Source organism: Carassius carassius, chromosome 10, assembly GCF_963082965.1.
Source record: "Carassius carassius chromosome 10, fCarCar2.1, whole genome shotgun sequence".
NCBI classification, from domain to species: domain Eukaryota; kingdom Metazoa; phylum Chordata; class Actinopteri; order Cypriniformes; family Cyprinidae; genus Carassius; species Carassius carassius.
In genome coordinates this window covers 13,401,402-13,416,180 of record NC_081764.1, presented here as the reverse complement: position 1 = coordinate 13,416,180, position 14,779 = coordinate 13,401,402, and the positions used below count along the sequence as shown (strand labels likewise).

Here is a 14,779-nt window from a genome sequence, read left to right as displayed (position 1 = left end):
ATGCTAACTGAACTGATACAGCAGTGTGTGAAATATTAAACATGCTGTCTTATCAGAGAATATCCAGATGTTGGAAGGCATTAATAGAAGTCTGAAAGAAACAACTGAATAAATATATATGTATATATATATATACATACACACACACACACACACACCATATATATATATAAGTAAGTAGTAACTAATATATATATAATAAATATACACACACACACACACATATAGATTTGATTTTCTATAAAGTACAGTTGAATTTGCTCTAGATCACAATCTCACAATTTCAAAAGCAATGTTTTGTTGAGCAATACATACTTGATAATATTTACTTACACTTAATAATCAAATGCTGATCTGTGTTTTTCCCACTGTGCTCTTTAAGTATTATAAAACAGACTATTATAACACACACAGTTCATGCTAAAGCAGAATTAAAATACAAGACTAGAACTTTGCTTAATAGGCAAAGCATCCTTTTCACAACATTTATAATACAATTTCCTAAGGTCAGATTATTCACCATAGACCATAGATTTCTCTATTCTCTAAAAAAAAGAAGAAATGGATCACTTACAAACTGCCTCTTCTGGGAAGACTCAGCTCCTTCTGAAATGAAGAAAGAGAAGAATACCAGATTAAATGTAAATCAAATTCTAAGACAACTATCCCAATTATTACACAAATAAATAGCTTGTAAACTAGTGCATAAAATTTCATGGAGAAACTTAATTTGACGCAGACAGTAAACCATCCACCAGGTGGCACAACTCAACAACCACAATTCAACTCAGGTCACATTGCGTGAAACATATATACATAGTTTAATTTGAGTGAACTCTTTAACAGGCCTTTCGTTATTATGCAGTATTATGGTCAATACATGATACAACTAATGATTAAGGTGAAACAGAGGACTGTATAAAGCTTCACACACACAGAAGGCAAAAAAAAAAAAAAAAAAAAACACCACTAGATGGCAAAAGTGAATCAATATTGCAAACAGCTACATTTACCTTAGAGCAATGCATGCCTACTGTTAGTTGGACTAAGAAAAGACAACTGATAACAGGTCCAGAGGGACAGAGGACAGACAGAATAAGGCCATTCCATCTGTCATCCATAGTCGCTCTCCTCTCTAGTGTAAATATCCAATGCACAAACATTTAAATGAAAACACTATCCCTCGGTTTCACAAGCCAGGCTTAAACCTAATCCCAGACAAAAATGAATGTCTGGGCTGTTAACCATTTCCTTCAACCCTAAAACAACGCAATCTATAACTCAAAGTTTTTTTTAACAATATTAACAATAGACTAGGTAGTATTTTTATTTGGACTTTTGTATTCTTTGTCGTTATTCAAAACATGACCAATTTTTATATGAAACACACACATTATATACACGTTATCATCTTAAATGTGATAACTCTTCTTTCACATGTGGTTGTCAATGGACTGTTAAAGACTTTTCTGGAGAATGATTCTGGTTTCAGTCCCATCGCTGGCTGAAAGTATAACTCATTTCAAGGCCACTAAAACACTTTAGCCTCCCACAACGCTCTTATTACTGCAGGGATGCTGGACAAAAGTGGAGAAAGAACATTATTAGACAACAGAACAAATTCAACAGTGAACTGAGCAGAACGGAAACAGCAGGTGAAATTATGAGAGGATAAAGAGTGAGAGAGTGAGCTGCAGCTGTATTCAGAGTATGTCTTTGAGACATCTGTCTCCCCACATCGGTTGAAGACTGAGCCAGGGAACCTTCACGTCCTCCTGACCCATCTGCAGCAACCTCTCAAAGTGCAGCCTTGGCAAAACATGAGCCTCCTTTTTAATTAGTAACTCCACCGTCCGATAGCATCCTGATATGCCTGGAGGCTTCATATATGGCTTTTTATGTCAACTTGAGATCACTTGTGCATCTGCCTCTCTCTTGACCTCTGTAGCCCTTGCCCCTCTCACTCCATAACAAGGCTGAAGTGCTCATCAGTGCATTCCCACTGCTCTGACTTGAACTCAGGTATGGATGTATCAGCCTTCAAGCGCTGTAGATAGACTGAATCTTGGTAGCTTGTGCAAAATGAAGTGAGTATTGTTGCCAAATCTGATTAGTTGTGAAGCAAAGCAGCACTACCTGAAATCTGGTATGTACAGTACAGACCAAAAGTTTGGACACACCTTCTCATTCAAAGAGTTTTCTTTATTTTCATGAATTGTAGATTCACACTGAAGGCATCAAAACTATGAATTAACACAAGTGGAATTATATATGGAATTATATACATAACAAAAAAGTGTGAAACAACTGAAAAAATGTCATATTCTAGGTTCTTCAAAGTAGCCACCTTTTGCTTTGATTACTGCTTTGCACACTCTTGGCATTCTCTTGATGAGCTTCAAGAGGTAGTCACCTGAAATGGTCTTCCAACAGTCTTGAAGGAGTTCCCTGAGAGATGCTTAGCACTTGTTGGCCCTTTTGCCTTCAGTCTGCGGTCCAGCTCAACCCTAAACCATCTCGATTGGGTTCAGGTCCGGTGACTGTGGAGGCCAGGTCATCTGGCGCAGCACCCCATCACTCTCCTTCTTGGTCAAATAGCCCTTGATGCCTTCAGTGTGACTACAATTTTCATAGTCATGAAAATAAAAGAAAACTCTTTGAATGAGAAGGTGTGTCCAAACTTTTGGTCTGTACTGTATGTGTGATAGTGTTCAGGGGAACTAAGCCCAGCTGTGTTATGAGTGACAGGAAGGAGAGCAAGCCATAGAAATGTTCATGAATATCTACAGCTCTGCACTGAAAACAGAAAAAAATAAGGCAAAGCCAGACTGGGGATGTTTAAAAAATAACCCACTGTAGACAGTACATTTGGCACAGTACTTCTGGGGCTTTAGAGCACAGCCTAAGTTTTGTTTGTCTCTACACTAGCAAGCAGTGCACTGTGATCGTGCAACACAACTTGATCACTCTGATTTAATAACTGAAGCTGGCCTTAGATGCCTTTAGCTGTCAGATGCCCTGTTCCTATTTCAGTCGCACTACACCAGAGACTTTTTACTTGTCCATCTCTGATAATATTATTTTCAGTTATTTTGAATCATTTTATAATAAGATTGCTATGCATTTTTGTTATATATTAATTAAATACAGTTGCATCTCAATAAATTAGAATGTCATGGAAAAGTTCATTTATTTCAGTAATTTAACTAAATTGTGAAACTCGTTTATTATATAAATTCAATGCACACAGACGGAAGTAGTTTAAGTCTTGGGTTCTTTTAATTGTGATGACTTTGGCTCACATTTAACAAATACCCACCAATTCACTATCTTAACAAATTAGAATATGATGACATGCCAATCAGCTAATCAACTCAAAACACCTGCAAATTTTTCCTGAGCCTTCAAGATGGTCTTTCAGTTTGGTTCACTAGGCTACACAATCATGAAGACTGGTGAACTGACAGTTGTCCAGAAGACAATCATTGGCACCCTTCACAAACATTCATTGCCAAAGAAGCTGGCTGTTCACAGAGTGCTGTATCCAAGCATGTTGACAGAAAGTTGAGTGGAAGGAAAAAGTGTGGAAGAAAAAGATGCATAACCAACCGAGAGAACCGCAGTCTTATGAGGATTGTCGAGCAAAATCAATTCAAGAATTTGAGTGAATTTCACAAGGAATGGACCGAGGCTGGGGTAAAGGCATACAGACGTGTCAAGGAATTTTCGTATGTCGTATTTAAGATAAAATAAATTCAAACAACTATTTCATTTCAATTCATTTATTTTTGGAACAAAAACTATACTGTATCTTCTACTTGTCACTCTACTCTCTGGTAAAAAGTAGATTATGTGCTTCAGTCTTAGTATTTCATATTGAAAAAAAAATTGTAATCTGAAGCAACTGAACTCTGTTCTGGCATGCTGATTACATTAAGGCATATGGAGGGTAGGGTCTGAGGGAGACCAGGGAGCAGTTGCACAAAGCGACACACAAAGTCAGGGCCTAAAATGAACTTTTTGCCACACCTGCCAATGTCTGGTGACATGATATAAATTTCCGGCCCAGATGTTTTTTTGACCGGCCATGAAACTCTTATTGCAATTATCACTACTACAATAACTAAACACGTTTACAATGTTTTTAATTTGTCCTGTTGGTGCATTTTCCCCATCAATTATAGCCATCAATTATAGCCATTCAACATTAGTCAACAGTAGGCTACACACAAATCCAGCGAAGCACGGAAGTAAAGCAGCGCCGCCATTACTGCATGCCTTGAAGTAGCAGAAGTAGCGTGTTGGTTCTGTAGGTGGCTGTAGCAGATTCTAGCTGTATGAAAAGTTATTTTTGTTTAGTTTTTTTAATACGTATGCTGTCCAGTGATGCTGGGAAGAGCGTGTTGTGTGGTTTTAACAACAGCACAAAACTACAGGCCTGGAATAAAACCGTTTGTTAAATTCACAAACCTATGTTGCACCTACTTCGTCTAGTCTGTCGGTCTCCGTGTCCTCTTTGCATCCCGATTTTTCTGTGCATGAGAAAATGGATGTGTGGAGTGAGAACATGTGAAAAGCGTCAATTGCATGTGTCTCACATTTTATTGCATTTGTACTAATTGTTTGAGGAGTAAAAAAAATCTGTGCAATTACAATCGGCAAGTCGGTTGGACTAAAAGGGGAGAAAAATAATTAATTCGGTCGGTCGTAAATTGACAGGGTCGGTCGGGTTATAGCAAACAAGAATATTTTTAAGGATGGCCTAACAGTTATTTGAAACTTGTGAAGCTTGTGAACGAATTAGCAACACAGCTAGTAATGACAGCATTCGGTTTTATTTTTGTCATCAATTAATACACTTCTTAATTACATTACATTACATATTTTTACATTATCTTGTCAATAAATTACGTTTATCAGTAAGTTTTGGCCACTGCCTGACATCATCTACCCAATGTTCCCTTTCACCAGACATTTTCTTTAATGAGCAGGATCCGCTTTCATAGAAATGTCATTAGAGGGCACCGGCAAGTGTCACACCGTCACACTTCGCAGGCACGCAGTAATGGCGGCAGGCAAGATGGCGGCGCCCATAGAGTTCGCGGCTGATTTGTGTATAATAGAAAGACATTATTTGTAACATTTAATAGGTTCTGAAATATAACAACTTTTAATTTAAGCTATTTTAAAACAATCTCCACATAAACTATATTATATGCATAAACTATACATATAAATCTTTGTTTTACATCAGTGACAGAGTTCAGCAGGTTTCACTTTAAAACCTGATGCATATAATGCGGATGCACATATCCGATTTTCTCCCAACTCTTTACGGTCATTTAAGATTTTATACCTTATTTAAGACTCGCCAAAACCGCGCATTTTGACAATTGTGTGTGTTTTCGTGCATTGAAGAGCTACTGGTGCACTGTCTGAAGCAGCTCAGTGTCTGTGTAACCGTTGATCGCGTAACCTTACAAAATATACTTCACTGCAGTGTTTAGGCAGCGTAACCCTAAGTATGTGTCGCCGCATTCTCAGGTTATGAAGAATAAAGAAGGAAAAATGAAGCAGCAATATCGTCTCAGCTAAAAGTTATTAGAACCGTCTCTGGGCACAAGCTGGCCATTACTGCTCTGACCTTTTCAGTCCGTTTGTTTCCTATAATTTGATTCGCTCTTGTCGCTTATGACAGAACAACTAATCATGATGATCTTGTTTTCAAAAAATAAATATTTTATCCACTTACGTCAGAAACAGAGAATCGCTTTAAAATTTGTTGTTGTTCCCGGCAACTGGTGACTGACACATTACATGAACTCATAAACGCTGATTTTTACTTGCATTTGGCGCTTGGCAACTGTTAATTTTAGGCCCTGCATACAGCATCCTGGCAAAGGCTCTATCATTGCAATGGGCTAAAAAGCTATGCAATGAAATTAGCCAGAGTGACAGTTTGGAGAAGGCCCCCTGCTCTCCCACAAAAGCAATCTTCCCATTGGAGCCCATTAACATTTCTTAAGTTCGTCCGGCGTGACAGGAAGCCGTAGTACAGAGAAATGTAATCAGGGAGATGGGCCGAAAGCAGTATCGTGCTCCTCAAATGGACTCCTGGAGACAGTTAAAGCCATCAGGCGCTGCAGCAAGATAAGCAACTGTTATAAGAGCATACCGGAGATGCCGTATTTCAGGTTTGAGGGGGTTAAACAGTACGCTATGTCACATCAAGACGCTGTGCAATTTCATTGTGACCTTGGGTAGAGTGGAATCTGATGGGACTGGGTTATCCTGAGCAACAGTTTTATGTTTGACTGACAGCTCTAAATCTCTACCCGATTAGTACTGACTTCTGGTGTCATGCCCTCCAGCTTATTTTCAAGCTAGCAGAGCTAATTACAAAAGCCTCAGAGCTCTTGAGGCTAAGCAGCCATACATTAAGACAAAACACACATTGAACATTCATTTAGGATCATTATGATTCATTACAGGCAGAGTCAGGCTCAAATCAACCTGACCCAGCATGGGCACACTTCTCAATAAAAAAGCAACAGCAGAGCTAGAGCACTGAAAACAAACCAGAGCTGCTATGACAGCAGGTCAAAATGCAAATTGTCCTTGTGACTCCAATGAGCATCCAAGAACAACATCACTCTCTGTGGATACACTTCATGCATATATTAAATTTAATATAAAATGTTTTAAATTTGTAAATTTAATATACACACTATTTTTTTAAATGTATATGCGTGAAAATGAATTAAATGAATTGTTTAAAGTATCGTTCAAAAGTTTGGGGTTGTTTAGATATATATATAAATGCTCACTTAGTCTGCATTTATTTGATTAAAAATACAGTAAAAAAAAAACAATTATATCACGCTGCTACTGTCAAGTATAAACAAATATATTCTCTTAAAAAAAATTTGAACGGAAGGGTATAAATAACTTTGCTTTACAATGAACATTTTGAAAAATAGCTGGAGATTTGAGACTGGAGTACAGGCCCAAGAAACAAATAAGAAGACACAAGAAACAAATAAACCCGGGAAACAGAAAAACAGAATGGGGTGAGTTATGTGCTAAAGCTTAGTAATATGAAATAGATATATAGTACAGTAGTAATAACAGGGATGTTTGCCTTAGCAAGCCCTTCTAAAAACATGCAGCCACGCGAGGTTCAAACTATTCTTGCGGACTGATGGATGAAGGTCTGGAATTCATGGCAGGTTTCATTGGACAGGGCCCACTCATGAGGCTGTTTGACTGACACATCAAACAACCAATCAAGTTTGTTTCATTCAGTGTCACGTTTCAAGGCGTGGAAATGTCGCCACAACAGAACAGTGAGTTAAACTCACAGGCGTATTTTAAAGATTCTATGCAGCAAAACTTTAAATATTTCACATACTTTTGAAAATCCAGCGTTTAGTTGATCCTGATAAGTGGTCGTCATCACATTTGTTAATACAATGGCTTTCTTCTTTCGTAAGGGGTTTTGGCGGCACGTCAACTTTGCTTCCGAGCGAAACATTAAAGAACGCGACAACAAAGTCTCCCGGAAATCAAAATTATAGATGCAGATGGATAAACTTGATGGATACCAAAGATGCCCATTTCTAAAGCAAACAGGAAATATGACATCTGTACTGTAAACTGCTGCAACTTCAACCAATTAGGAGACATTTCATGTTTAATGCACTACTGTCTGGAGCAGGCCAGTGGCGAGAGTAGAATAAGGCAGAAATATAAACTACATGAATAACAAAATGCCCCGCTGCTGTTTGCTTGTTCAAATTAACAAGGAAGAGATAGCTTTTATCGCTTGTAGCTTTATCCAGTCACACCTGGTTAGGACATGGTGTGAGAGTGAAAGATATAAGCACACTGCCATCCCTGGATACAGTCTTGGCTTTTTCATTACACAGGATTAATAAACTACAGTGGACCCAGGGGAGGCCTTGCTCCCGGTCTGAGTTTCCGGTGTAAGGACAGAGTTATGGAGCTACATAAGTGCTGCAGAGAGGAAACATGCTACTAAAAGCTCAGCAAATATAAACAACAGCTTTGCATCTGTACATTAGAAAACTTAAATGTGGAGTGCAAAATTTCTCCATTGCCAACTATCGAATAATACGTCTTCAAAAGCAAAGAACCAGCAATTTTTTTGGAGGGCTCTCGTCAGTGTGAAAATTAATATTTTTTATTACAGGCCTACATATATTTTTTCTTTCTTTTGTTAAAAAAATATGTTTTTGCTATTGTAACCTAATATGCCAATACTGCGTTTAATCATAAATACAATTAAAAAAAACTGTAATATTGTGAAATATTATGACAATTTAAAATAACAATAAACATTTTTCTATATTCAAATATAATATACACACTCACTCACACACATTCCTGTGATAGCGAATCAAAATTTTCAGCAGCCATTACTTCTGTCTTTATCCATCAGAAATCATTCTCATGTGCCGATTTGGTGCTCAAGAACCAATTCTCATTATTATCATAAATATTGAAAACATTTGTGTTACTTAATATTTTTCATACATTTTTTCAAGATTCTCTGATGTATTGAAGGTTCAAAAGGAAAGCATTTTATTTGAAACAGAAACCTTTTGTAACATTATACATTTATACTTATTGCATCCTTGTTGGATAAATACATACAATATAAAGCCAATATGCATGCACAGTAGTAAACCTGCAGTAGTGCCCTATTATGAACACTCCGACATCGCCAAGCTACCTGCAAATATATTTAAACAATAAAAGGTCAAAAGGTGGTGTAGTCTAGTGATTTCATGAAGCAGGTCTAAGGCTGTTTCATCATTTCATGGAGCAAATGGGGCATAGTACTATTCCTGTCAAGACTAATTGCTTGCAATGAACAAGTAAATGAAACTGATGGGGGTGAACAAGAGAAAGAGAGGGAAAGGCAAATCAAAGAGTTATATGTAACAGGAGGATATTAATTAACTGGGTCATTGTAAAACAGAACAATAAACATAAGGAGGAGAATTTGGTGCCATTGGCAGAGCAAACATCATTATACTGAGTGATTGAAAACAGTTGGGCTGGAACAGAGGATGATGGACTATTGGAAACTGCACAAAATAAAAAATGTAAAACATGATTTTAATATATGTTTAGGGTTACAAATAATTGATTATGGATCATTAAGAGATCCATAAGAGCATCATTTATTGTTTATTTTTTGTTCAGAATATAAAAAGCACCATCATAATTCTAGATAGTTGTAGATGGTAACCGGGGTGTTGCTATGCAGCTGCTAACATCACAGCTTTCCCATAGACATTATTTACCACAGGATTCACGGAACAGACTGAACCCAGTTGTGTATGAGAGAGCAGTGTGTTTCATTTGCGTTGTAGCTCATTCATATTAATTGAAGTTAGTGCTGGGAGTATGTAGGACAGGAAGATGGCTAATGCGGACCCACAGGGAAAGAGGTTTAGGAGAAAAGAGTGAATGAAAGAGGGACAGAGGGAACAGAGGGAGGGCAAGCGGAAGGATGCAGAGAGAAATGCTGTGAAACACCTCTGATAGATGCAGCTGCACATTTTAAGAGATGCCTCCATCATCATCATAATCGCACACAAAGACCACTTGGCTGGCGCCAAACGCAGTCATACGGCATGAGGGCTAAACCGGCACAATTATCAGTCATGATATATGAGGATCTCCTCATGTTGTTGGAAAGGAGCACCAAGTAATTATCCCTACTACTGTGGTACGCTTTTGGCAGAAGAGGACGCCTAGCCCTTAATTCACTCTTTCTGTCTTCTGTGTTCCCTCACTCAGATGCTAATCTAGCGATCAGTCTAGCTATTCACACTGTCAAAGTGTTGAAATAAAAAAAAGGACATGAAAAAACCCACTAATCCTAATTAGAATTTGCATATTCAAATTAAATCTACATTCCTCTATGAAATGTCTAAGTGGAGATAATGGAGAGTGAAGAAAAACACAATGCTGGAGTGAAGATTGGCAGATGTGGTTTTTTATTATTATTATTTTTTGTTTTACCCTTGAAGAATTAAAATACAGTAATGATGTACCGGCATGTCAAGCAGGAAGCATATTTGGCGCTTCTGTTTGACAGCTATGTTGCTTTTACCTTTATTTGAACTTTAGTGCTTTAAGCTATCACCAGCACTGTTTTCTCTACAGATCATTTTGCATTAGCGTCGAGCTAACAGTACGTTTCTGGAGCAACGTTCTGTCAGATCTATGAAAAGCTCTACGTGTAGCAGCAGGCTGTCTCATTGGTAAATCTCGCCAGCTGCGATATTCAAAGAGGGCTCATTCGTCTCCTACATATAGGGTGACAGTCGTAATCCCCCGTTGCAAACGGAAGAGCTTCAAAACACAATGTTGGCAGAATTGCTCGTTACTGCGTATTGCCTCACCACAATGGGGCTTGAACATTAGGTTTGATCATGATGATATTCAATACCATTTTGCTCTGAGAGTTGCAGGAATGGAACGGCATATTCGTGAGTAACGTTTGAAGTTAGAGAATGTACTAATTAAACCGTAAGGCAGCCTGACCCATTTTTGAATAACTGAAAAGACAGTACTGAACTGACAATCTTACATTATACCTAGATGTAATATTTTAACCTTCTTGCAAATTTTTTTTTGCAAAAAAAAAAGGATTGAGTGATCAATAGAAAACTTGACAAAAATACAATTACTTCTACCAAATAGAAAAAAATATTAAATGGAAAAAAATTATAACAAATATAAACAAATTATATTTTTAGTAAATATGACAATTCTGGGTTCGTGATTTTTTAAATAAATACTTTTGTTCAGTAAGGAGTGATTAAATTGACCAGCGACTGTTAAAATGACAGTAAAGGCAATTATAATGTTAAAAAATATATATATTTCAAATAAATGCTGTATTTTTTAACTTTCTTGACATAAAGGATCATGAATTTCATTAAAATATTAAACAGCAAAACTGCTTTCAACACTGATAATAATAATGAATGTTTCCTGAGCACCAAAATTAAAAGAATTTCTGAATTATTATGTGACACTGAAGACTGGAGTAATGACAGCTGAAAATAAATAATGAAAAATTTTAATAATACATATTAAAACAGAAGTGTAACTGTACAATTATTTAGTATTTTTTACAAACATAAGACTTCTTTCAAAAACATTTAAAAATATTACAAACTAGGGATGGGCGTTTTCCACAAATATCACATTCGAATATTTGAGCTCACAAAAAACGAATATTCGAATATTCGTTTATTTAAATTAAGTTTAATGAGTCAGACGTTATTTTTCAGCAACATTTGTTTTCGTCATTTTGAACAAGCTTACAATAAGCTTGAACATTACACATCGTGTTTTGTAGCTGAAAACCTTTAACAATGCGTGCAAACAAACAAAAGTACAGATTAAAAGCAAAAAAAAAAAAAAAGTGAACAAAGATAAAACGTAAAGCAGCCTGCAGCAATTAGGCTATTGTGCAGAATGTAGCTTACACTTAACTTTTAAACTGTCAGCAAATCTTTTTTGCTTTTTTTCTATTGTTTCAAATGTTCTTGTTAAGAAATACGGGCATGTAAACATGATTGGGGGAAAGTCGGCTCCTTAGTCTGTTAACAATAAGGCCGGCCGCGGAGAAAACGGGCTCTGACGGCACAGACGTTGGCGGGACTCACAAATAACGGTGTGCTAAGCGAATACGTTTTGTGAAGCGCTTCGTGTTTTCGTTTCACCACTGAATGGGATCCTCATCTGGTGGAATACATGGCTCCAGCAAGAACTGTTCCCACTCGTCTCGGCTGGATTCTGTGTAATCATCGCTGGAGAACTGGCTCAGCCTTTTCCGACGAGTGGGCATTGCATATTCTTCATCGTGGCGACTGACAAGAACTAAACATTCAGCTTCATCCTTTCCTGTAACAACGTTGAAAGCTCAACTAAGATGAAGAAAAAGCTGCATAGCTGTATATGGATTGCCATTTTGAAATAAATTTAGTAGCAGAGCTACTGAAAGTGATTTTTTTTGTGCTGCAAATCCATTTATCCTCTGCTGAAATTTCCGCGTCTTCATGGAGAGAACGCGTCGCCTCAGGAGCGCTTCTGCCCGAGCGCTTTGGAAAGAAGGAGAAAGCGGCGCGCATAGCCTTTTCCACGCCTTATTAGGCGCGATATGTGAATGGCCCCTTAATCATTCATTAATTATGTTTTGCTTGCATACACCTTTAAATATGCCGTGGAGAATCACAGAAAGTGACCAAATTAGGTTTTATTGTGAACTTTTTTTTTTTTTTTTTTTTTGCGAAATTCGATTATCATTTTTATTTATCGAATAATTAGAGCAGAACGAATATTCGAATGTTCGACTATCCGTGCACATCCCTATTACAAACCCCAAATTTTGAATGCTAGTATATTTCTAGTGAATGTAAAAATAAATGATCTATCCATCTTATTTTATTTATTTTTATGTACAATATGGTCATATAAAGCTAATCCTACTGTGTAAAGGAAAAGTGTAAAGAAAAGTGTACTTTAAATTATATAATGCTGCTAAACAGATCCTATACCCAGTCATATTTGTACAATCTTTGTCTTTGACACTCTCCCTTCCTCCAGTCCCCATGACTGTGAGTATGAGTTTATTACCAGTAGGCGAACAGACAATTCTCCAGTTGTCATTATTCAACTGGTGCCATCAAACTAAAAAAACTCAAAACCTTCAGTTCACACTTCTGGCACAAATTGAATGAGAAAACAGTAGAAGATGACCACATGCCACACCCAGATGAATAAAAGATCCAATGTAGACAAAGAGCAATCAAACCATGAAGCCCTTGAACATGCTATGGACTGCTGAGGAGATGCCAGAAACACAGAGAGACAAAAGGAGCAATGGTGCTCATAACTAGGAGCTGAAGGAGAAATGGCTGTGTGAGGGTAGATGGAGGTCTGGCTCCCCAGGGAGGACACCACACAAGAGGCAGACGATCAAAAACTGCCCCCAACAGCACCAACAGACAGACATACTACCAACAAACTGCTATTTTGCTGTGCATTTGATTAATGCCTACTGAGAGAGGTGTTACAGCAGAGTACAGCAGAGACTTCAAGTGCCAGACAAAAGGAAAAAAGAGAGAAAGAAGCAAATGGAAGAAAAAAAAAAGCAGAGAGAAACAAAAGTGATGGTCACAGTATTATAGTTTCCATGTGAAGAGAACTGTTAGTTTTAAGTGTAGGGAAGAAGTACAGTATGTGTGTTTGTCTAAATGTGTTGTTTTTGTGAAACTGTGTTTGGAAACAGTATTTAGCCTACGGCCAAGTGTGGGCAGGGGGTGTCTAGACAATATTCTGGCAACCTCCTCTATTCTTCACCCACAAACCGATAAAAATAATCTTAATGGGTCAATTTTACAGCCATACTAGAAAATCAAGACCAGTGTAGAACTAGATTGTTTACTAACTATATATCTGCGGCAGGTTTTTAATAAAGGTGCTTGACTGGGTCTTTGATAAACTGTCTGAAAGGGAAAAGCTTCGGTAGAGGATGTACTATTTACAATCTCTCACATAACTCTACAACCAACAAGAAATCAAACCTGACCTCATTTACTTTAACACGTTCTTGGACTTTTCGTGGATTATTCATTAGTGCAAGTCATTCCAATTGAATTTTGAAGGGAAAAAAAATTGTGTTTGAAATCTTACATCAAAATGCAATGACTCATTCTGGCTCTGAAATGACCTTCCTTTTCAGTTGACGTCATCTAGCTTATGCCGAAAAACAAAACAAAAGTGTTAATCAAAAGCCAAAAACACAAGCCAAATAAATTATGAATTTTGAGGCTACTATTGTACTTGATGCAAAAATGATGATAACTTAATGCTGTTAAGAGTGTACATAATGGAAATGACAGTCAATAATAATATATATGATAAAGAATAGGATATATTGAGATCCATTCTCCACAACTGAACGGAAATTTGATCAGGCTTGATTCTAATATGGACCACCCACTTTTCACAATGCAATCAATTCATGATAGATAAAATCAAGTCCCTCTGTACATTTTCTTCTTAGTAAATATCTTATGAAATTATATATTTTACAGTGCAATAAGTATATATGGTTGTTAAGAGTATCCTGCTGATTTTGAATCTTTTCCACAGTTTGTGATCTGTGATGATGCGTTTGTCATTGATTGTCTTTTACTTTCTATCTTAATGGCTTATCTCAAAGACAAGGGGGACAACACCGATTAAGCTTGCTAGAAAGAACAGAATTAATTACCATTAAGTAATACTGTCTGCTGTGAAGCCCCCAATCCAAGTCTGGGTTTGTGTATGTGTGCGTTTCAATCTCTGCCAGCTGAGTCCACTCTCTTTCTGGAGCTTTCCCCTTCACCCCACCTTCTCTATTCAGTCTAAAACGATGATCTCATGCTCTCATGTTGGTCTCAAAGTGAGTTTACTGCTGCGCTCTTAATGCATTTATCCAAGTCTTTGACAGGGGGGGCTGGCAGCATCGCCTCACTACCCCAAGTAGGAGCATGTTGAAATGTGTAATGTAGACTACACTGCCTGGCTTCATTCACACCCCTTGTGCTTTAAAGTCGAGGTTTGTTAAGCAGGGAAAAGACTAGGCTTTACTGTGCTGACAGAGCAACCAGAAGTATATGGCACAACAAATGGACAGGATGCAAAAACATGACTGAAAAAAACTGATGATCTATTAGCCTTTTAT

General features: G+C 37.4%; 1 protein-coding gene across 5 annotated transcripts in view; it reads right to left on the bottom strand.

The window, feature by feature from the left end:
• Positions 1-14,779, bottom strand: part of LOC132151825 (microtubule-associated serine/threonine-protein kinase 2-like) — a 139,540-nt gene that overhangs the window by 55,828 nt on the left and 68,933 nt on the right. For all 5 annotated transcript variants that reach the window (XM_059560222.1, XM_059560223.1, XM_059560224.1 and 2 more), the window contains one exon: positions 575-606. In XM_059560222.1, coding sequence (XP_059416205.1) covers positions 575-606 — 32 coding nt within the window. The remainder of the gene's footprint in view (positions 1-574; positions 607-14,779) is intronic.